We start from the raw sequence: 24,884 nt of genomic DNA on the forward strand, positions 1-24,884 counted from the left end.
TATATATACACACACACACACCTAAACAGCAGTAAGTGAGCTCTTTGTGGAAACTTATGAAACATTACTTTCTGTTTTGGTCCCTCAGGGAGAGATCATTAAAAACTGAAATACTGTTTGTTTTACACTAAGTTGTGCTAAAATTCAACCTTCAATAAGCTTTGAGTTAATGATATGAAACTGAATCAGCATTATTGGTCCGCTTCATTTTAAACAAATCTAAAAAAAAATGTTAATTTCAGTATTTCCTCTAACCTGCAGTTAAGTGGGTTTGAACGTAGAAGAGCGGACAATGTCAATTTTGGTATAAATCATTATAAGGAGGTCTTAAAATTTGAAATATTCACTTAAGTATAATAAAAAGTGGCAATTAAGCAGCTTTTTTCATGTAGGTGGAAAATATTTGATTTGATCTTCCCCTCACTTTTGTACTGATATTATTTTCAGTCAGGCTTGCATTTCATCCATCAAATGCAAGTCGCCAAGTATACTAAACTTGTGTTATATAGTTTAAAATATTAGTCAGGACAAATCAAAAAAATATAAGAACATTTAATAAGCACAATCTGCTGGAAAGAACAAGAGGCTTAATTATAACAACTAGCTTTTTAAAATATCAATTACTGTTTTAACAAAATAGTAATTCAAAGGTATATTTGGAATATCATTGTTTAAAGGCCGAAAAGAAAATAACACCTGTTAGTTTTCTTTTCAATACAATGCCTGATGGATATTATCAGACTGTAAAAGTCTGTTTGGTTAGTCACTTTGCATAAAAGTGTTTGTTAAGTAAATGCATGTAAATGAGTATTCAAAAGAATGAGCATCCCAAAGCTGAAATAACACTAACAAAGAATAAACAGATTTATTCAGAGTAGTAAATAAGTAAAAATAATAAGTAAAAATCTTAATATGTTCAGTGCAGATTTATTTAAGTGTCTTTGATTTCCTAGTTTTATATATAAAGCATTTCGTTAAAGATTATTTTAGAAGAAAGACGTAACCAGTGTATTTTATGGTGCATACTTTATTTTAAGAATTTCCTTGGCAGCATTTTGTACTACATACTGTATCTGTAAATGATTCAGGAATGAGGCCCATTTTAAAGGGATTATTAGTGAAAAGGGTAACTTTCACTTATACAGTAATATTCATCCTAATCAAGCAAAAATATTATCAAGTTAATAATGTTTCAATTGAGATTAAGACAGAAAACAATTTAGCCATTAGCATTTCAACATTTCTGCCACTTAAATTCTATCTTGTCTTGCCCTTATGAGGTTCACAGAGAGCCAAACCTTACTCCCTAAGACTAGAGCATTTTAGAAGTACTGTGTGACCTGAAAGTAATGCTGTGCAAATTCTACAATGAAAGTACCTTGCCTGGAAAATTAACTATGCCATCTTTTTTAGCTCTTTGCCACTTAGATAGCATAAACATTGATCTTCTTGCAGTTTAAAAGCTTAGACTTGTTGGAATCCCTGCCCTGTCAGTCTTGCTGGAGTTTACATGTCTGTGTGGGTTTTTTCTTAGGGTCCTCTCATTTCTTCCAGCATTCTGAAGACATGGAGAAAACATATAAAGAAAATAGATGGATATATGGATGGACAGCAAGCCTTGGGTTATGTAATTTTTTTATTAGCCACCAAGTATAAGAGACAGTCAAACCGGAAGTAACGTCATCGGGCCTGAATCAGGCAGAATTTCCCGTGTCCAGTCTGCAGAGATAAAAGAGGAAGATTTAGTGCACCCCACCACCCCCTGGCCTGTGGAATTGCCTTCTTTTGGTCCATTTAGCTGCCTCCCATGCCAATTTGTGTGACACGTGTCAGGGGTAACATGAATTTGAAACTATTGCAAAGTGGGGAAAAAATTAGTTATTTTACAATCGAATGCCAGTATTTGTCTGTAAAATAACACTTTTTAAAAATAAATTCAAATTATATTTAAATAGTGATGTTCATTCTGACAGCTCTATAGGAAAGAATTTTTCAGGGATCATGGGTCCTTGCTTTAAATACTAAGCTCGTCCTAGACTTAGCAGATTCTGTACACACTCTGCAACACAGAGGCATATGTTTTAGATTAACTGGTGTCCTTATATTGGGTGAATTAATATGGGAATATGCATGATTGTGCCCTATGATGGACTGGCAGCCCATCCAGAGTGGGTTCCAGTGTTTTACTTTGTGGTGCCAGAATATGTTTTAGCTCCTTGGAACACTGTATTGAACTAAGCTAGTTAACAAATTGAATGGGAAGAAATAATGGTTGGCCCAGCACTGTTTTAGCCATGGAATGGCCAAATGGGGGAGGCAGCTTGATGAATGAGGTCTCCAGGACTCTAAAAATATCCAAATCTAATTATATGATATCATCTACTGTGAAATTCTGCTCCATACTTCTAACATTTTTATTTTTGTGCTGTATTGAGGATTTGTTCTGTTCTGTGTATTGTATTGACCCCCTTTTCTTTTGACACCCACTTCACGCCCAACCAACCTGGAAAGGGGTCTCTCTTTGAGTTGCCTTTCCCAAGGTTTCTTCCATTTTTCCTGCAAGGTTTTTTTGGGAGTTTTTCCTTGTCTTCTTAGAGAGTCCAGGCTGGGGGGCTGTCAAGAGGCAGGGCCTGTTAAAGCCCATTGTGGCACTTCCTGTGTGATTTTGGGCTATACAAAAACAAACTGTATTGTATTGTAAACTGTAATGTTCTTGAAATTATAAAGAGTACTAACAATGCTGTTTAAATATTCATGCCATTTACATTCCGGTTGACCACCTATTGCACTTAAGCACTGTCTTTTTAAGAAAAGGTGTCAAAAATAAACTAATGAGGTTTATGTTATTTAAAACTAAATGCCACCAGTGTGTATTAGTTGAACCTTGCTCCTATATACTCCTGATGTAGAGTATGTACCAGAGTTCCACTGTATTTAATTATTGGCCTTTTTCCAGGGCAAAGAAATTTTGATTATGAACATCTTGTGATCCAATGACATGAAATGGAATTTTTAAAGTTGTTATTTGTTTGTCATTAGGAAAGGTTACTTTATTTCAAACAATGTTACAGTATTCATTACTGCATATCTAGAAATGTATCAGATTTGATCAGAAAGAATTATTTTGAGCTTTTAACAGTGCATTGGTGGTAAAACACATTTTTGAGTTATTTTTCATAATCCCTTACTGTATTTAATCTTGAATTAGATATAATACTGCTATTCATTGTTTTTTAGAGGCCTTTACCATGTGTATATTTATTGGCCTTTTTTGATTTTGTGTTTTGTTTTTCAAAAGGAAAAAGGCATTGATGATCCTCCCCAGATGTACATGACAGGTGTTTCTGATCCAAAAATTAAGATTGGTGGAGATAACCCTAAAGATCAGGCTCTGGGTCATCAGGTCATAGTGGTCATTGAGCCATCCCCTTCTGTTGCTAGAGAAAATAACCTGCCATTGGAGGAAGACATCCTAAAGATAGTAGCTTTGGAGGAGGCCAATGTAGAGGTGAGACCCACTGTTAGAAAATAAATAACAGGTTCACTGTATATGAAAAAAATCTGGACTGCAGTATTATCGTAATCTTTGTAAATAAAATTATTCTTTACATATGAAATTAGCAGATGCAAAGTTGTCAAACATTTAGCTGCCTTTGTAAATATCAACCAAAAACAGCATATCTATTGCATAGAAGAATGTATAGAGATCATACAGCAGCATTTTAAAAATCAGAATGAGGTATGTCTAATTGCAGTATCTTTATTCTTAGGTTCTTTTTTTTACTTTTCATTGATTTTATAAATCACATTACATTGATGAGACACGGATCAATAAAGGATATTGTCAAAACCTCATTCCATACATTTTTGTTTCCAATCACTCTCACTACCCCTTCCCTACCTAGTTCTAAGAGCCACATGATCAGAAAACCAAATACGATGGTGTCCTTTCATGTTTATTGAGGCAGCTAAAAGGGTAACAGTGGCACAGCCTGCTTATTTCAGAATACCTTTAATATATTCCTGGCAAATTCTGAAAACCTGTTGGACCATTCCTCTAGAAAAATATTTTTTTCTAGTCTTAAATAACATAAGACCTATTTTCCTATAGAGGGTGAGTTAGGATTCTTTCAGTCAAGATCAGTTTAAATACTGTGAATGATAGGGGGCGCTCTCGCTCCCTTGAACCCCTGTCCATGACTCCAGACACCAGGTAAAAGTCCTCAAGTTGACTTTATTTTGTCGCCACAGTGCACAAAGCACACTCTCCACCACAATACTCATATAAATCACCAATAAATCAATAATACACAATCCTCCAGCTCCCAGACGCGTTGTGACCCTTCCACCCAGCTCAGCTCTCCGTCTGGGAGCTCCCACAGTCCTTTTATACTCCCTGACCCGTAAGTGTTCTCAATCCCCAGTCCATGTGATCCTCAATCACTTCCGGGTCAGGTAAAAGTTCTTTTCTTCAACCCGGAAGTCCGTTGCTCTTCCTATGAGGAACCTCCGGGTCACAGGGCACGAAGAAGCCCTCGATCCTCCCTGCAGCTCCCTCCTGTGGCCCCACGGCATCCAGCAGGGCTTTGCATAAAAACTCCATTGTCCATGATGCCCTGCTGGTGTTTTGGGGACCTCCATGCTGCAAGGAGGGCTCCATCTGGCAGCTTGGGGGTATTGGCCGGGATAAATAGCCGGCCATCCTTCACAATACCTAGGAGTAAACATCACAAAGCAATATAAAGTTCTTTTTCAACAAAAGTTTGCTGTCTGCATGGAAAAACTCATAGAAGATATGCATAGATGGTCTGCTCTTCATCTTACATTAGCAAGAATTAACACTGTCAAGATGAATATCCTTCCTACGCTTCTTTTTCTATTTCAAAGAATCCCCTGTGACAAATAGGGGGCGCTCTCGCTCCCTTGAACCCCTGTCCATGACTCCAGACCCCAGGTAAAAGTCCAAACTTTGACTTTATTAATCTTCCACAGTGCACAAAGCACCCACTCATCCACTATACTAATAAACCAATAACAAATACACAATAAATCAATCCTCCAACTCCCAGACGCGTTGCCACCCTTCCACCCAGCTCAGGTCGCCATCTGGGAGCTCCCGTAGTCCTTTTATATATCCTGACCCGGAAGTGTTCCCAATCCCCAGTCCATGTGATCTCAATCACTTCCGGGTCAGGTAAAAAGTCCTTTTCTTTACCCCAGAAGCACATCATTCCTCTTGTCCATGTGTGCTTCCGGGGCGTAGGGAAAATATCCGTTGTTCCTCCCTGCAGCGTCCCCTAGTGGCCCCCATGGCATCCAGCAGGGCTGCGTATAAAAACTACAATGTCCATGTTGCCCTGCTGGTCTTCTGGGGACCTCCATACTTCAAGAAGGGCTCCACCTGCCGGATTGGGGGTATTGGCCGGGATAAACAGCCGGCTATCCATCACACCCCATATACATAAACAAGTAATTTTTTAAGAAATTAAATTAAATCATAACCTCATTTATTTGGAATTCAAAATATCCACGCATCCAAAGGGCAACTCTACAATGACCTAAGCAGAAGGTTGTATGGCTCTACCCAACTTTCAGTTGTGTTATTGGGGAGCAGATATACAAGCTATGAAAACCTGGACATTGACACAAAAAGATGAACACAGACAAGCTTGGTCCGCATTAGAAGTAAAATCCTGCAGTACTTCTTTATATTCCTTGCTTTCTACCCCAATAAAAACAAGTTATCATCGCTATACTAAAAACCCAATTGTCCTTCATTCACTCAGAATATGGCACCACTGTAGGTTGCACTAAAAAATAGAGAAACTTTTATCTGTGGCACCTCTACACAATATAAACACTTTTTTCTACTCTCTTAAACTTACGTAGTTTTAAATGTCTGGAAAATGTACGGGATTAAATAATTTCCAGATTTGTATACAGATAATGTCTTTGCATCCTACGAACAATTACACTCCAAATTGTGCACTTCCGATCAGTGCAATTTTTCCCACTGTCTCCAAATTAGAAACTTTGCTAAATAAAATCTGCCCAATTTTCTTCACCTCCCATCTATTTCTATTCCAGAAGAAATATTGACCAGTCTTGAAGACTCAGACAGCATTTCTATAATATTTGAAAGCATTTCAAAGATCCCAGAGTACAGTGTGAAAATGATCTGTTACTCAATGTTTCAGAAAAGGAATGGAAGGTGGAAGGCAGCAATGCACAGAATTCACTCTTGCTCCATATGCGCAAAGCATACAATTATTCAACTTGAAGTCTTTTATCAAGCAAATCTATCTTGCTTAAAATTGTCCAAAATGTTTTCAGGGCAAGGTCCATCCTGTGAATGTTACAATCGAGCTCCAGCCTCACTGGGCCATATCTTTTGGGTGTGCACCAAATTAACATACTCACAATCAATTCTAATCTGTTATCAGCTGTGTTTGGTGTAGATGGGCTTAAAGTGGAGAAAGACAAACAAACTGTTATTGCCTTTACTTTACTTATCTTGCTTAACTTGAAGAATCATAGCCCACCTCTTTTAAGTCATTGGGTAAGTGACATTCTATAATATTTGAAATTGGAGAAAATCTAAATCTTACTTAGAGGATATGTTCAAAACATTTTTAAACCCTGGCATGATCCAATCAATAACATTTTAGTATAAGCACTTATATTGTGGAAATTAATTCTCTTCCCTCTTTTCTACGCTTAAAGTTTTACTGTGGCTGTTGGCCTTCCTCTCTTTCTCTTGGATTGATTGAATTGAATTTAGTCTTTTGCTTGACTTGATTGTATGGAATATAATAAAAAAGGATCCTTTCAATTGAACAATATAAGAAGAATGAACAATGTACTATAACGTATCACGGTAGATTTTTTGTAATGGAATGTTGTTGCATCGGGTGTTACACCAAATAATGCTATTAGAAAATTTGGAGTAACAGTAAATTCAAAACTGTCTGACAAATAAGCTGAGATATTTCTTAGCATGATCTAAGCATAGGGCATTTCCAAAACTCATGACCTAGCACGGCAAGAGCTTTATCACATTGCTCAAAATTTTTATCTCATTACAAAATATTTTTGATAATTAGGTGCCATGTTAAATGTGTTATGTGCTACAGTTATTAACTGGATTGCAACCATACTTTGACTGTTGGTTTCTACTACAAATTTTCTGATGTGCTCATCATAAAAATACTGTGTTGCTGGAAGGTTAATTTTGAGGTGTTAATTGTTTAACAGAACAAACATGTTGTCAGTATTTGTCAACTAGCAAGGGTGCCCAGCATTTTCTTGGGTGGAATATAGTGTAGGTGCAGTCATTAAATAAATTCCCCACAGGAAAAGTGTTTGGCCTCAAACCAAAATATCACAGACTAAATCCACTGCTGGAGTAACCTTGCAAACATGTGACAATTATCAAAATGCTTCCCATAGGAGATTTCCCTACCTAATACATTGCAAATACACTCACTAAATAAAATTCCTTAGGGTGAAAGTTTTGGAACAAAACATAGCTTTCCCTTGTATAAATGGGGAATCTTTGTAAAATGAGATGGAGATAGGTTGAATAGAGTGGAATAGCAACCTGCACAAACATGCATTCAGCTTTATATATTTAATATAGTGGTCTCTTAAAGTCTGACTATGAAGTGACTTGTATAAAGTAAATCATTTTTAAGTTAAAGTGGGACTTAAATATTGTTATGTAAAATAAATTATTATGCGCAAGAGGAAGTAACAGTTCAGCTTTGACGAGACTACTACATTAGTACCATATTCTGAGCTAGTGATAACCACCAGTTTACTTGTTGAATGGTGATAATTAATCAGACTCTCCAGGACTCTGTGACAGTTTTCTCTTGACCAAAAATGCTTGATTCTACTGCAGAATTCTTGACATTATGAGTTTAATTTTTGTATCTTTAGGTTTCACAGTTATTTACATTTAACTTGATAAAAATACTTGTTAGCCTAATTTGTGGCATGGTTAATATTTTAAAGACCTTTTTTTATAAATGTAGGCAAATCAAGATCTGTGATCAAAGAGGCAAAATGTTTTCCGTCCTTTAGAAAAAGAACAGTAAATGTTTCAGAGTAATATAAAAAAAAGCCATTTAGGGAGTTTGCATGTTCTCCCTGTGTCTCTGTGGTTTTCTTATGGGTACTCTAGTGTTCTTCCCACATTCTCAAAGCCTTATAGGTTTGTTGAAATGGTACCAGTGTGTGTGTAGGTGTGTGCGTGAGTGGACCCTGCAATAAAATGGTACCCAGTCCAGGCTTTTTTCCTGCAATATGCAGCCAGTAGTCTGTTTTTCTCTCCTTCTCTGAATTGGATAAAGCAAGTTTAAGAATGACCATGATTGTTATTAGTTTGCAAGTGAAAATAACAGAGATCACCATAAACTGTTATCAAAACCAATGGCATACTGTATCTAAAAGGCCATAAGAGAACATAAAGGTGGATTGTGCTATGAAAAGTAAAGGCGTCCTGTAAGGTCCACATTTTTCTGTTGAAATGCTTTTCTTTTTAGAGTTGGAGAGTTAGCAGCCTACGCCAAGGTATATCTACAGGTGATTTTCCTTGGTAGTTATCTTTGAACATTGTTTCTTACTTTAATGGCTGTGTCACTGATTTTATTAATTAGATTCAGGTTTAAAAGCAGTCAGTCCACTATGACAATTTTAAGAAAATGATGATTAAGAATGTCTCTAAAGGTCACAATGCAGTGACAAATTGTTAGAGGTCAGTTCATCAAATAAAATGGAGTGAAACTTGTTACAATTCAGTAAACAATCCAAAGCAATTTCATGAACTTTTGTATTGATTTGAGGGCAAGTATATACTGTTTTCAGCCTACAATTCGAAAATTTTAGTCAGGTTTATGAAGCTTAAACATAGGACATTGAGAGCTGCCAGTGCCATTGACTCCTGCTGCACACTTTTGCAGCTCCACTGAACAACCAATCAGTTTGTCAGATTTTTGCAGCTTCATGTTCTGGTCAACAACAATTACAACAGGTAGGTGACATCCATTGCATATTAGTTTAACAAAACATAAGAAATAAAAAAAATTCTATGTAAAAAAATAAGGCACAGTTATAAATTAGTAACTTTAAATACATTAAATATTTTTGCAACATGCAAGAGAGATTATATATAAGGGAAATTTGTGCACTGAAAATCAGAATTTCCAGGAATTATTAAATTTGCATTGTATACCCGCAATCTCATGCCAAATTTCAAGCACTATATAAAGCAGGCCTACACAAATTTACGTATAAATTTTGTACTTTGTTCTGCATTTGCCACTGATTTACCAGCAACTGCTTCAGCCATGATGACTTGACAAAGTGATTTTTTTCTGTGACATTCTTACAGGCTTTGCAGGCAGGAGGTGGGTTTCAATTGTGGACTTTCTTTTAGGCTCTAATACTAAAGTTATACAGAGTGCAAAACATTATACCTGCACTTTCATGCAAAATACCAGGATTTTCTTTTACCTAATCTTTTGCTGAAATATTAGGTGCGAATGCAAAGTAGTTCTTTTTGACATGTTTGAACTGACTGAACTCTTGCTAATACATGTTATTCATTGTTTTGTCTGGCTGTTGGTTTGATAATACAGTACATAAGCAGTTATTAGCTAAAAAAGAAAAACCTTTGTTGCTCAACCTACAGAGTCCCAAAAAACTTAAATAATAATCTGTTTTTTACAGGAAAAAATGCAGCATTTTATTATATTTTGTTATTAAATGAATTATGTATTTTCAAATTTTGTTATAAGGTACCCGCAAATCCTGGGGCAGAGGATATAGGACTCCCCAGTCCTTCAGTGGAGGGAACTTTGCCAAGTTTAGAAGTTGGATCTTCAGAGGGCTGTAAAGGTGAGTTTTTAAAAGAATTATTTAATTTTTACTTTGATACTCGCTGTAATACCTAAGGGAATAGCCCATGAAATTTCACTGCTGATTTTCACTGTGCTTTTCTCATCATATTTGTTTTTATTACTTAATTTTGCTGACTCACATTACTGCCACCTTAAATATGTAGAAGATGACTGTAAGGCATGATGGTAGTGGTTGTCATGCTTGCCAAGTCATGCATGGCATAAAGTAGGCATTCACCTAGCTGTGAAACTATTAAGTCAAGTCAAGTTGGGGAGCATGCACTGGTACAGTGCGTCGCTGCACCCAATACATAACGAAACAACTTAGGATCTCGGTTTGCAACCCCCCAGGCAAACACGCAGTCCAGTCTCACCCTCCAGAAATTACCCTCTATCTGCTGCAGCCAGGTGTTACGTGGGCGACCCCTTGGCCTGGTCCAGCCTCTTGGGTCCCCAACAATGAGGATCTTACGAGCTGGATCACTCTCGGCGGAAAAACGAGCCACATGGCCATAGTGCCGCAACTGACGCTCACTCACAATGCAGGTAATGTGCTTCATTCAGGACGCCATGAGCAACCGCTCATTCGACACAAAGTGAAATCAACGGTACCCAAGGATTTTCCAGAGAGACACAGTACCAAAGGAGTCCAGTCTTTGTATCAGGTCACTGGATAGCATCCATGTCTCACAACCATATAGCAAGACAGGAAGCACCAGGACTCTAAAGACTTGGACCTTCGTCCTTTTACATAGATATCGGAAGCGCTACACACCCCTTTCCAGCGACCTCATGAACCCCCACATTCTCCCAATCTGTCTACTGACTTCATAGAAAGAGTCACCAAAGACTTGAATGTCACTGGCAAGGTAAGTAAACCTCTCAACAAGGTCAGCACTCTCTACACAAACAGACACACTGCTGATGGCTGTGTCCAAGAAGTCATTAAAGACCTGGATATTGTTTTTTATCTAGTACACTCACAAGCCCAGAAACTCAGACTCCTCAGTCAGTCTCTCGAGTGCCCCGATCAGAGCCTCCATTGACTCCACGAAGATCACAGCATCATCAGCAAAGTCAAGATCCATGAATCTATCTTCACCAACAGATGCCCCACAGCCACTGGACCCCACGACCCTGCCCAACACCCAGTCCATGCAAGCATTGAACAGAGTAGGAACAAGAACACACCCCTGACAAACCCCAGAATCAGCTGGGAAAAACGCAGAGGTCCTGTCTCCACTCTGCACAGCACTCACAGTACCAGTGTACAGGCCGGCCATGATATCCAGCAACCTCTAGGGAATCCTGTGAACCCTCAGGATGTCCCACAGGGCAGGTCGAACGCTTTGCGAAAGTCGACTAAGGCTGCAAAGAAGCTCTGCCGATATTCGTGTTTCTGCTCCATAAGAACCCTCAGTGCCAGGATGCAGTCGATGGTAGACTTCTTAGGCATAAAACCAGACTGTTCTGGTAGCTGGCAGGTGAACAAGTGATCACGGATCCTATTGAGGACGACCCTAGCAAAGACCTTACCTGGCACCAAGAGCAGTGTTTATCCCCCTGTAGTTGCTGCAGTCCAGGCAATCACCCTTCCCTTTCCAGATAGGGACGACAAGTCCTGTTTTCCAGTCAGTTGGGATGATGCCAGTCTCCCAAATGGAAGCAAATATTGCTTGCAATGTCAGGAGGACAACCTTACCACCGGCCTAGAAAAGTTCACCCCGGATACCACAGATCCCTGCAGCCTTTCCCCCCTCAGCTGGTTCACCACCTGTGCAATCTCAGTGAGATTTGGTGGTTCACAGATAATTGGAGGATCAGCCCCAAGAACCGTGGACCCAGAGATATCCAACGTCCTAGCCGGAGGATCAGCTTTGAACAACTGCTCAAAGTAGCCAGCCCAGTGGATCACAACTGCAGTGTCTTCCATAAGGACTGTTCCATCAGCTGCCCTTACTGCAACTATCTGAGGAACAGATTCAGATGAGCATAATTCTTTAAATCCTCTGTAAGCAGGACGCGGGTCGCTAGACCACAGATGGTGTGTCACTTGCTCACAGATTCCTCTAACAAACACCTCTTTATCTGCCCTCAGAGCCCTCGCAGCCATCCTTCTCAGTTCCTGGTACAGACCAGAGTTGCCATTGAGCCATGCGCTGCGACTCCTCTCGATGATATCCAGGGTGCCCTGCGAGATGAAACACCTCCTTCTGGGAACACCGGTAACAACAACACAACCCTCAGAAACCTTCAGGGTCTTGTCACGGAAGGTCTCCCACATCACATTAGGATCGGCAGTTGTACCCAGATCTAAAAATTCCTCACAAAAACTGCATGCAAACTCATTAGAAACAGCCTGGTCTTGGAGTCTGGCCAAATTGTTCTATCATGGTGTGTTAGGAGGAAAAATGGGGTAGGAGTTATACTGAGGGAACAGTATGTAAAAGGTATTTTGGAAGTTCAAAAAGTGTCAGAGAGAATAATGATTATGAAGCTGGAAATTGGAGATGTGATATTGAATTTTGTTAGTGCATATGCCCCGAATGTTGGGTGTGCAATGGATGAGAAAGATGATTTCTGGAGTGAGTTGGATGAAGTGATGGGCAGTGTACCCAAGGGACAGAAAGTGGTGATAGGAGCGGATTTCAATTGACATGTTGGTGGAGGGAACAGTGGAGATGAGGAGGTGATGGGTACATATGGTGTCAAGGAGAGGAATGAAGAAGGTCAGATTATAGTGGATTTTGCCAAAAGGATGGACATGGCTGTGGTGAAAACATATTTTAAGGAGAGGGAGGAACATAGGGTGATGTACAAGAGTGGAGGAAGATGCACACAGGTAGATTACATCCTATGTAGAAGAGTCAATCCAAAGGAGATTGGAGACTGCAAAGTGGTGGCAGGGGAAAGTGTAGTTAAGCAGCATAGGATTGTGGTCTGTAGGATGACATTGGAGATCAAGAAGAGAAAGCGAGTGAGAGCAGAGCCAAGGATCAATTGGTGGAAGTTGAAAAAAATAAGACTGCAAGGTTGAGTTTAGGGAGGAGGTGAGACAGGCACTGGGTGGCAGTGATGAGTTACTTAACAGTTGGGCAACTACAGCAGATGTAGTAAGGGTGGCAACAAGAAGGGTGCTTGGCGTGACATCTGGACAGAGGAAGGAAAAAAAGGAAACCTGGTGGTGGAATGGAGAAGTACAGGAGAGTATACAGAGGAAGAGGATGGTGAAGATGTGGGATAGTTGGAGAGATGCAGAAAGTAGACAAGAGTACAAGGAGATAAGGCACAAGGTGAAGAGAGAGGTGGCAAAAGCTAAAAAAAAGCCATATGATGATTTGTATGAGAGGTTGGACACTAAGGCGAGAGAAAAGGACCTGTACTGATTGGCTAGACAGAGGGACTGAGCTGGGAAAGATGTGCGGCAGGTTAGGGTGATAAAGATGGAAACATACTCACAAGCGAGAAGAGTGTGTTGAGCAGATGAAAAGAGTACTTTGAGAGGCTGAATGAATGAATTGAAGGTGGGATAATGTGGAGATAGTGAATCAGGAAGTGCAATGGATTAGCAAAGGGGAAGTAAGAACAGCTACGAAGAGGATGAAAAATGGAAAGGCCGTTGGTCCAGATGACATACCTGTGGAAGCATGGAAGTGTTTAGGAGAGATGGCATTGGAGTTTTTAACCAGATTGTTTAATAGAATCTTGGAAAGTGAGAGGATGCCTGAGGAGTGGAGAAGAAGTGTACTGGTGCCGATATTTAAGGATAAGAGAGATGTGTAGTAGACTACAGGGGGATAAAATTGATGAGCCACAGCATGAAGCTATGGAAGCAGTGGAAGCTAGAGTAAGAAGTGAGGTGATGACTAGTGAGCAGCAGTATTGTTTCATGCCAAGAAAGAGCACCACAGATGCGATGTTTGCACTGAGGATGTTGATGGAGAAGTACAGAGAAGGCCAGAAGGAGTTGCATTGCGTCTTTGTAGACCTGGAGAAAGTATATGACAGGGTGCTTCGAGAGGAGTTGTGGTATTGTATGAGGAAGTCAGGGGTGGCAGAGAAGTACATAAGAGTTGTACAGGATATGTACGAGGGAAGTGTGACAGTGGTGAGGTCTGCGGTAGGAGTGACAGATGCATTCAAGGTGGAGGTGGGATTACATCAGGGATCAGCTCTGAGCTCTTTCTTATTTGCAGTGGTGATGGACAGGTTGACAGACGAGATTAGACAAGAGTCCCCATGGACTATAATGTTTGCTGATGACATTGTGATCTGTAGTGATAGTAGGTGGCAGGTTGAGGAGACCCTGGAGAGGTGGAGATATGCTCTGAAGAAGAGAGGAATGAAGGTGAATAGGAACAAGACAGAATACATGTGTGTAAATGAGAGGGAGGTCAGTGGAATGGTGAGAATGCAAGGAGTAGAGTTGATGAAGGTGGATGAGTTTAAATATTTTGGATCAACAGTACAGAGTAATGGGGATTGTGGAAGAAAGGTGAAAAAGAGAGTGCAGGCAAGGTGGAATGGGTGGAGAAGAGTGTCAGGAGTAATTTGTGACAGATGGATATCAGCAAGAAAGGGAAGGTCTACAGGACAGAAGTGAGACCAGCTATGTTATATGGGTTGGAGATGGTGGCACTGACCAGAAAACAGGAGATAGCATCTTTAACTCTGCTACTTGGTGTGACGAGGATGGGATAGCATTGGAGTACATTGGAGGGTATTAAGGATAGAGGTGCCAGGTACGAGGAAACGAGAAGGGCTAAGATGAGGTTTATGGATGTGGTGAGAGAGAACATGCAGGTGATGGGTGTAACAGGACAAGATGCAGCAGACAGAAAGATATGGAAAAAGTTGTGGCAACCCCTAACGGGAGCAGCCAAAAGAAGAAGAAGTGGTCATAGCCATTTTGTTGTCCCATCACCGTGATGTTTTGAGCAAGGTGATTGGAATGGGTCAGTAAAGCCAACACCTCCTGCATCAGAGCATTTAATTTTAAAGATTTGAACTGAAAAGTGTATTGGTGTTGCTGTCAGTTAAATGTTACAAAAATATACAGTACAACTACAAGTTTTATTTTGGTCACTTACAGCGATCTGTAGTTGGAGTCTCTAGTGTTTTGCCTTAATTTCTAATTTCCCATTATTGACTTTTTATTATGTCTATGGTTCACATTCTACCTCCTGTTCCCCTTTTTGGAAATGTATCTGCCTTGTCCTTTGTACAGACAGAGCACAATATGTAATAATTTATATTCAGAAACTCATGATAGATTTTGTGTTGATTGATATGTAAAGCTTACAACAGGAACCAGGCCTAGCAATGTTACACAAAATGTGATCATACATGTAGTTGCTTTGATGAATAGATCTACTGTTATACAAAATCATGATGTGTGACAACTGTTGGCAGTAACCAAGTTCCAACATCATGTTTGACTTTGCAGTATTAAGTTTGTATTAGTGGGGTACCCTGACCAGATGTTACAACATTTTGAGGGGCCTTGGCTTAAAGTTTGAGAATCCTTACAGTAGTCCACTAGAGTGAACTAGACACTACCATTCCACAATATAGTTTGTTCTTTGCCTATCTGCAATCCATGGGTTTATTTAAGTACAGACAATTGGAGATGATGTGTCCTGGGTCCCTGCACTTTTAACACTGTACAAAAGGAGGAGATGTCCTTTTTGGATATGCTGTCTCATTACCTTCTCAGCAGTCAGCTTTCAGCCTATATTGTCTCTAGAGTCTTTGTTTTTTTCTTCTATTCATCTGTCTCACTTTTGACAATGTTACAATTGCTCTCAGTAATACCCATCAGTTCTTCCATGATTGGGATCTAAAGAGTTTGGTGAAAGACTTGGGAAGTGGATTAGTGAAAAAGTCATAGACAGCTATTTCTACTATTCCTGTTTTTATCTAGATGGGAGCCATCTAGACTAAGGTGGGTGAGTGCCATCAAACCACCACTGACAGTATTTCCTTACTTGACTATACAGTGTCACCCCAGATCAGATCAAGATTTTTTTCTTAACTATATTATGTATTGGCAGAAATGGTATTTGAGTCATAATAGGCACACTGTTCCTCATCCATGAAAAGGGTATAATGATATGCACCTACTCAGTCTTGGGCCAGCTCTGACAGACTGGTGTTTATTCAGAGATTGAGAGGTAAGCCTCAATATGGCCAGTTTTACGCAGCAGCATAAGTACTTATAATGAGCCTAAGATTTGTTCTCTCCACATTGCCACCTCTATTTTCCTCTGTGCCTCCACATCTGCCAGGTTTGTTTGCTGGCTAGTGACTTGTACCTGGAGCTGTGCCTTCATCAGCAAGCTGTTGTACAAGTGTTGTAGGATCCACCTGATCCATTATTTCCCCAGGAGAAATCCTGCGGACAATGTTACAGTGAAATAAATGGAACAAAACAGAAAGAAGGATTGGAGCACCTTGGGAGACCCTGTTTAATGCTAAATTAATGCTTTTCCTTAAAGATATAGGTCAGGGATGACTTTTCCTGGTTCTTTCAATAGCCAAAATTTAGCCTGTTCGTGGTTGTCTGTCCCTGTGAGAAGCTAGGTCCTGACTGATAAGGATTTAATGGATTACATGGCTTTTAAATTGGAGAAAGCGGAAGTGATGTCAGCAGTTTTCTGGATAGGTTATTGGTAGTGACTACCTGTACTTACACACACAAAACACATGTATGACACCACATACATGGCTTGAGAGAACTACATAGCCTTTGCATCACTTACTAAAACGCTGCAGTACAACATTGTCACACTATGACCTGCATCCCAAAAATATTTGCATGTAATCCTTTTTTAATTGACAATGATGAAATTTGTATTTTGCACATAGCCAATCAGTTTTATTTTGTAATGACCCATATCGTAATAGAATTGTAACCACATAGTATACTTTTTAAAGAGTTAAAAGTATTTGCATTTAAAAATACTTTAAAAAGTAAAATACCATAAATTATCTACTTAAGTACAATAACAAAAGTAAATGCTTGTAATTAGTTATTTTACATCAATGAGAATGCATTTAGGAGTAGCTATATTGAAATGCACCTCCACTGTCTCCATAAATTGCCAGGTAGCATCAGACTTTCAACTCAGTCATGCTGCTCTGTTATAGTTACTATAACATGTAGAGATGCACAATAATGTTGTTAGATGAGACATACTGCTGTTTAATGAAGAAGAAGTAGATGGAGGGGGATAGTGGTTGGATATATCAAAATTCCTGATCTTGCAGAAGAGGGAGTATACCAAGCTGGTGTGGAAGCCAGGTCATTGTCACTACCATTTTGACATAGTCGTTATGTTTGTTCACCAGTTTATAATTAAAAGATTTCCTTTGCATTTCATTATGCTTAAGTTTTTTCCACTGTATTTAGTACAGCTTACTGAAGGGGTCAGAATGTAGTTTGAATAAAGGGCAATTTTTGATTCACGACTAGGGAGAGATCATTCCTAGTGTCAGAGGAAGGGTAATGAAAGGCTTGGTGAGGTGGTACAGGGCCATATTTAATGATAATAGGAGACTGAGTGATATACTTAAAAAAAGTGCTCACCTGGACGAGGACAATGAAATACAGTTGTGTCTATCAGTATGACATACTTGACAGATGTCTGTGGTTGCTATTAGTTTATGAGGTAAATCTTACCAGAGAAGAAGTGCTGGAGATGAAAATGAATGGCTTCTCAGGGGATAGTGTGGCCAGTCCCAAAACGGTCTATTCTATCAGACTGTACAACAAGGGGACCAAACTGCAGCTTCAATTAACATCAGTAATGTAAGAATTAATTGCAGCTAAGTATACATTCTCTTTAGAATTAGTTGGTTTTTTATTTATTTATTTATTTTATTTTTTTTACTTTTTCCATAGCAATGAGTACCCATAATTATCTAAAGTACTAAAGCACCTAGCTGTAATGTATTACTGAAGGGATGGTCTTCAAATTCCCATAATACACTTTTCATTGTCATTAGTAAAAAGGACTTAAAAGTTAAATAGGTTTGAAATTTTAATCTGTAGCAGTTTGTTCTAAGAGTGTTATATTATTTAAAACTATTGGTTGTTCGTGAAACCTTTTGGACTGGCATGAACTGGCATGCAGTTATTCAACTAATAATGTGGTGTAATGCACAAACGTACGAGGGATGAATGTTGGAATATTTTGAGCTTCTTAAAAAGGAAAATTAAGAAATTGCTATCTTTGAATCAATGTATGTTTATTTCATGTAATGCATTTCAAAGCTTCTGCTTTAACTAAACATTATGCTTTATGCAATGTTTCTAAGTAAATTGTGACATTTTATTTTGTATTTTAGATCCACCAGAAAGTGCCATCATATCTGTGCCTGCCAGCAACTCAAATGCTGAAGTTCAGCCACCCAAAGCCAAGAAACCCAAAGGTTTGGAGCTGCCATCTTCGCCCACACTGTTGCCATGTGGTGCATCTCTAGACAAGGCCAATACTTCTACCAGCAGCTTACTAACTTTAAGCAGCAATACAACCTCACTAACACCGAACATCCTTACCACGCATGCACTGGTATGTTGTTCTTTTTTGTCATTTGAAAAAATTAATCTATATTAAACTATATCTATATTAAACTATATCAATATAGTTATCTAGTACACATGTTTAATAACTTCTTCTCTGCTAAAAAAATCCTTACTATATAGTGATGTTAAAAATGTTATGCCATCATTTCTATTTAGGGAGGAATGTAAAAATGAGAGCACTATACTTTCTATATAAATGTAATTATTTGTAGAAAAAAATGTTAATAGATGGTGACTTACTTTCTGTTCTCCTGTGAGTAAAGAAATACCAATTCACAGATCTAACAGATTTTTTTCTGTGTCTGTTTCTTTTTACTTATATTTTCTTCAATGTCAGACACCTGTGTTATTGACACCCAGTCCTCTTCCACCAACAATTCACTTCTGGAGCACTTTGAGCCCTATTGCCCCACGCAGCCCTGCAAAACTTTCATTTCAGGTACATGTGTTTTTTTTTTTTTTTTGTTTTTTTTTTGTATAAACAGGAAGTTGTACTTTTTCTCATGTCTGTTGTTCCAGATAAATAACAAAAACATTAAAAAAGTATTCCAACACTATTTGCAGTTGGAAATGTTTAGTACAGCATGGATAATAAAACTGAGTTACAATTAACCAATAGACAAGTTAACTGAAAATGGTCAGCAAACTTAACACTCTCTATTTCAATGCTCTGTTTTTTCTCTGTGAAGTGTTAATTTATTCTAGTGATTTAATTGATTTAAGTGATTTAGTGATAGTGTACAGTAGTATATGTTAAAGCAATTTCAGTAAAAGGAATACAGGATCTTTTTTTCCAAAAAGCAAAAATGCATGTGCTGATCTTTATTAAAGCTATTGCTGTGCAGTATGTTTGAGTAATCCAAGAACAGACTGACCCAGTTCCTTTTCTCCCATTATTTTATAGTAAACATGCTGCTAGTTATTACACGCCGTTATTGATTGAGTAAAAATTTACACACATGCAGGAGCAAAGAAAATGTGACTGAAGCTGCAGTACAGTTTTACATATTAGATCAAATGTCCATCCCAAATCCCAAATTCCAATGTCCAAAGTAACAGCCTTGAAATTGAAAGTGTCAGTCTCCACCACGTCTTACCATATTCCCCTAGAGAACACCCATTTTGACAACTCTGCCCAATTGTAAATAACATTTCATCTCTATACACCTGCTTATTTTAAGCAACTATGCACAAATTCCTAGCAGAATATTAGCAATAAGAGATTTAAAAAAGAACATATGGTGCAAATATACAGTATATCCAAAATCCTAAATATTTAAGCTATATCTGAATATGTACATTGTGATAAAAAGAGACCTCAGGAAGCAACAGAAAGGGTTGGGGAACCAATGGCACTCCATTTAGCCAGGTCAGCCATGTAAAAAAATTAGAAATTAACTAGCACGTAAGGGTGCTAAAATAATGAGAAAGAAAGAAGAGCTTCTTCATGCCCTTCAAATAACTACCCCTTTCCAGTGTTGGTTGAAATGAATTTGCTAATTCCTATAAGGCACATGGCTTTGCAGCAGAGAACCAGAATTGCTGTTACTTGTCTTCTAGCCAACATTCTTCTCACCTACAGATGGAAAAGAGTGCTGCATTAGCAAATGTCTTCCTTCTCATTTTACAGTGATTTTGCTTACCTATCCAGAGCCCTGAAGACTTTTTGTACTTGCATGTGCTTGATATGGTTCCCCACTTAGAGTAAGCAGGCAGACCTAACAGAGAGGTTGTGAACATGTGAGAAGGTATCAGCATTAGCACAGAGAAGACTCTTACAATGCAGAACCTTGAACCTATATGGTTGTAATTCTAAGAACTGCCTCATGGGTCTCCTTGTGAGATGCCAACCATTGTAAAGGAGCTTGATCAGTGACCTGGGAAGTAACACCTCATTTGGGTAATAGTTCACTTTATGCCGAGTGCCTCATATTCTAAGGCTTCATAATTCCTCTCTCGTTTTAACAGTTTCAGACTTAGATACATCATAGGATGTCATGTATCCCCAGGACAGTGTCAGACACATTGATCTGGAGACAGTAAGGGAGAGAAAAACCAGGAGAAATGAGTATAGGCTCTGACATTACTGCCTCCTTAAATGCTGCTTCAGATTCAGATTGCTTGGTGAATGGCAAAGGGCATGGTCAAAACATACACCTGGCGTTCCTCCCAGGTGCTGGAATTAATGAGTATGTCATCCAGGTAGGCTACACTACAGGCATTAGGGGGGTGTAACAGTTTATCCAGCAGACGTTGTGTAGTCAGAAGGAAAGGACCCTATAATCCCAATGTCCACACATATTTTTCCTTCACTAAATCTTTCAAGGAAATCTGCCATTAGCCCTTTGCCATATTGAAAAATATTGAGCTTTTCCTAGCCGTTCAAGGAGGTCATCTACTCACAGCATGGGATAAGTGTCAAACCGGAAAACATGGCTGAGACATTGAAAATCATTACCAAATCGCCAACTGCTGTCTGTTTTTGTTTCTAATACAAAAGGAATCAAAGAAGGGCTAAAACATTATTTTATAACACTCTAGTTCAACTTCAGCTTTCTTTGCCTCCATAAGGCGATAACGATGTTTGTAAATGACAACCCTTAACTCAGTATCTATGTCATGCACAACCAGTGAAGTCAGGCCTGGCTCGGTGTCTACTACTTCTCAAACTGAAAGGACAGTAGCCTCCAATTGCGTCTTCCCTGAAATTTAGAGGAATCAGATTTGTAAAGCCCTATCTTATCCTGATAGGGGATGCAGCATCATTGTTTTTCTTCCACCGTTTTAATAGATTGACATGGTAAGTGAGCCCTTTAGTGTGTCAGTTAGGTTGAGAAACTAAGTTACCCACCAAACCTTGTTGCTCTTTAATTTTGTTGGGTCCCTGCCAATGTGCTACACTGCTACAATAACACTGAATGAGTAGTAGGGATCAGCACCATTACTCATTTTCTGAGTTGAAACTCCCATAAAGCTACTCACCAGTTATACAGCCTAGGTTGCTCTCATTATTTGTGCACTACATTTCCTTTCATAAGAAGTTGTACCTTTGTGAACCTCTCGTGCAACTGTGCAATATATTCAATAAAATTAACTGAGGGCAAGTTTTCCGACTCTACTTGAGAAAGTCAAGGAGTCCACAAAGATCTCCCCAATAAAGCAATTCAATAGGAAAAAATCCCATGGAAGCTTGAGGTAATTTCCTTTCAGCATTAATGTTTGAATGAAATGCTCCACCAACTCAATCTGTTTGGGAGTGATATACTGACATCTTTAGAAGTTTTAACATGTAAGTATAAAACATGTAAAGCTTAAAATGATCCCTTGGTCAGTTAAGACTTCTTTCAGGATCTCTGCATGTGCAAAGAGTAGTTCCTGGGCAGTATTCTTAGAATTAGCCTGTTGCATGAGAATGGCCTCTGGATAATGAGTGGCATAGTTTATGAACACCAAGAGATACTTCTGTACCTGAGCAGAAGGCTGTAGAGTACCCACGATATCCACCCTTATTCTCTCAAAAGGAATATCAATAATTGGCGTAGTTATTAATAGAGCTTGCCCTTTTCGTGGATTTTGGTTTATTTGACATTCAAGACATGACACACAGAAGTACCAGATCTCTTTGTTTATCCTAAGCCAATAAAATCGCATTTTGATTCTTTCAAGGGCCTTGTTGGACCTCACATGGACCACTAATAAATGAGCATGGTCTAGGTCACAGATCTCTCATCAATATGGCCTAAGGATAAGGAGTTGGTGGCGTAGCTTCCCTTGATTCTCAGCCACCCAATTGTTCTCAATCTTGAAATATAGTATAAGGCTACTGATACTAGTTATTTGCTGGTTGTCCATCAACTGTAACTACGACATTACGAATAATCATTCCCCTGCACTTGCTTAAATAAAGTGAGCAGTAGCCTATATTGAAGTTTCAGGGTTTGCAAAGGATCTAGCCAAGTCGTCTCCTCCTCCACAGGGGATTCTGATATGGAGCTGGGTGATGTCACACCATGGGCCTTCTGGAGGCCAGCCTTACTGCACTGGATGGCAATGCCATTACCTGCTGTCTTGCACTGCATGGAGACATCCAGGGATGAGTTATCATCTTACACCTCCAGGCACCGGTTTAGTGCAGGTTGCAGATCCGCTTTTAATCTGAGTTGCAACAGTATGTAGCAGTGAGCAACAATAGTGAACTTTCTGCCAGAAACTTAACACCCATTGACCTTTGCATAGTCTATAAAAGGGAGCGAAAGAGGGTGAATCACAAATGCTACACAGTACCAGCAGCTTTGGGCCCATCCACAGTTTGTCAATTCATTAAGGACAGATACGAATGATGCGTCCGAGTTCTTCATAGTTAAAGCAGCAAAGGTGGGGTGGAGAGGTTTCTCATCTACAGGGACTTCATTTTCATGATGATCAGCTGCTGCCTTTAGGAAGTGAACAGGTTTTGGTTTATGTTTCTCGTCTGGTATCTCCTTCTGATGGGCTGTTCTTTATGTGTGTGATATCAAGTATCCCATCCATGTCCTTCTACAAGTGCATTCAAACTGGCTTCGCAAGATGTTTGAGAAGGACATACAGTTAGGTCCATAAATATTTGGACAGAGACAACTTTTTTTCTAATTTTGGTTCTGTACATTACCACAATCTATATATATAATTCACTAAGGCAAGACAACCACGAAAAGCACGCCGGAAGGGGCGTGGATTCACTAAGCCGCCGACAAGTGAGACACCTATGGCGCACGAAGGAAGGAGCCACGCCCACCAACTCCATTGGATACGGCGACAACTCGCAGGGCCACGCCCACCAAGTCGGACGCGAGGACACAGAAAAAGTGGCGTCATTTATATTCGTCTGTCGAGGAGGCCACATGCGGTGCAGGGCAGGTTAATGTCATGCACCTCCGAGCTACGTTGACTGTTCATAGAGGCGAGTTTCTCGCGGAGGTGAATCGCCATATGCAGTAGGTGAGGGGTATCTCATGGGATCTTTAAAACAATCCTTTACAACTGAGGTTAAAACACAATGAAGTAAGCAGTCTTTAAAAACCGATTTTTCGGTTACAACGCATGACCGCTTGCACTATAGCAAACTGTTTTACACACTACATACAGATTCGCATCCGCGACAAACATGCGTCTTCTTAGATGCTCCTGCAGGAACACGGAAGACGTTTTCCTACCCACCAACACTCCTTTTCACCGCCCGCCCCTCGCTCTCTAGGCATTCACACTGCCTGCCCATGTGCCCGGACGCAAAAACTCACCGACCACCCAGTTAGCCTCTTTCGTCTTTGCTAGGAGTCCACATGCACGTCTAAGCCATGTTGACTTTTCATTATTCTTTTTGGTTTCGACACCATGAAAACCATGCGAAAGGAACAACGAAGCCCCCCAGAAATTCTACCCCTCCTCCCACGTGCTCAGGAACGACATCAGACCACTGCCCGCCAAATCAAACAGCTCATCAAACACATACTCACTCGCTTTGGTCTGTGCTCCGGTCCAAACTCAGCTGTGAGCCACGTTGACTATTCTTTTGCCCTCCATGGCTGCCGCTTCAAATGTATTTCATGGAAACAACAATTCTTTCAATGTTATGGAAATTCCTGCTTCAGGTAATTGTTTGTTTCTGTCAGTCGGTTTTTGAAGAAATGTCATTGACGAAACTGTTGCTCTCAAACTTCGTGACATGGCTCTTAGCTTTGTTTGCCAACATTGGGATAACGGTGGACGTGGTGTCCGTTGTTCTTAGTCACAGAGGCATTATTATACAGTCTGCTCAACAATACGCTGATTACATGAATACGTCCGGACTCTATGGTGCAGCGTGTCAAACGGTTTTGAGGGTATCCCATGGGATCCTTAAAACAATCCTTTACAACTGAGGTTAAAACACAATGAAGTGAGCAGTCTTTAAAAACTAAGTTTTCGGTTACGACGCTCCACCACGTGCTCCATGGCAAACTGTTTTACACGCTACATACAGCAATTCGCATCCGCGACAAACATGCGTCTTCTTAGATGCTCCTGCACTTTGTTCACACCCCCCTCCCACCTCGCTACTACCGTGGTCAGGTGTCTTGGTGGATTATATATAGAAAGGCAGCGAAATCGCACAGAGCAATGAAAAGTCTACAGTTCCATCTTTTCATTCACTTTCTGTTGTATCCTCAAACCCTCCCTTTTTAGACAACGGTGTCTTTCCAGAAGTGTTTAGCATTCAATAAATAATTATGCATGACATTGACCGTGTGTCTACCCGGCGTGGGTAAGCCGTTGAGCCCCATTCGGGCTGCAAACCGTGGAATTCCCACTAAGTGCAACTCATACGCTCCCCAGGGCCGATCCTGGCGACGGGCAAAAAGCGTGCCGCGCGGCGGCCA

General features: G+C 39.7%; 1 protein-coding gene across 3 annotated transcripts in view; it reads left to right on the forward strand.

The window, feature by feature from the left end:
* The window catches only part of elk1 (ETS transcription factor ELK1), a 150,157-nt gene that overhangs the window by 113,465 nt on the left and 11,808 nt on the right, over positions 1-24,884 (forward strand). For all 3 annotated transcript variants that reach the window (XM_039775543.1, XM_039775545.1, XM_039775544.1), the window contains 4 exons: positions 3,299-3,508; positions 9,801-9,900; positions 18,252-18,475; positions 18,827-18,928. In XM_039775543.1, coding sequence (XP_039631477.1) covers positions 3,299-3,508; positions 9,801-9,900; positions 18,252-18,475; positions 18,827-18,928 — 636 coding nt within the window. The remainder of the gene's footprint in view (positions 1-3,298; positions 3,509-9,800; positions 9,901-18,251; positions 18,476-18,826; positions 18,929-24,884) is intronic.

The sequence above is a fragment of the Polypterus senegalus genome, chromosome 13, assembly GCF_016835505.1.
Source record: "Polypterus senegalus isolate Bchr_013 chromosome 13, ASM1683550v1, whole genome shotgun sequence".
Taxonomy (NCBI): domain Eukaryota; kingdom Metazoa; phylum Chordata; class Cladistia; order Polypteriformes; family Polypteridae; genus Polypterus; species Polypterus senegalus.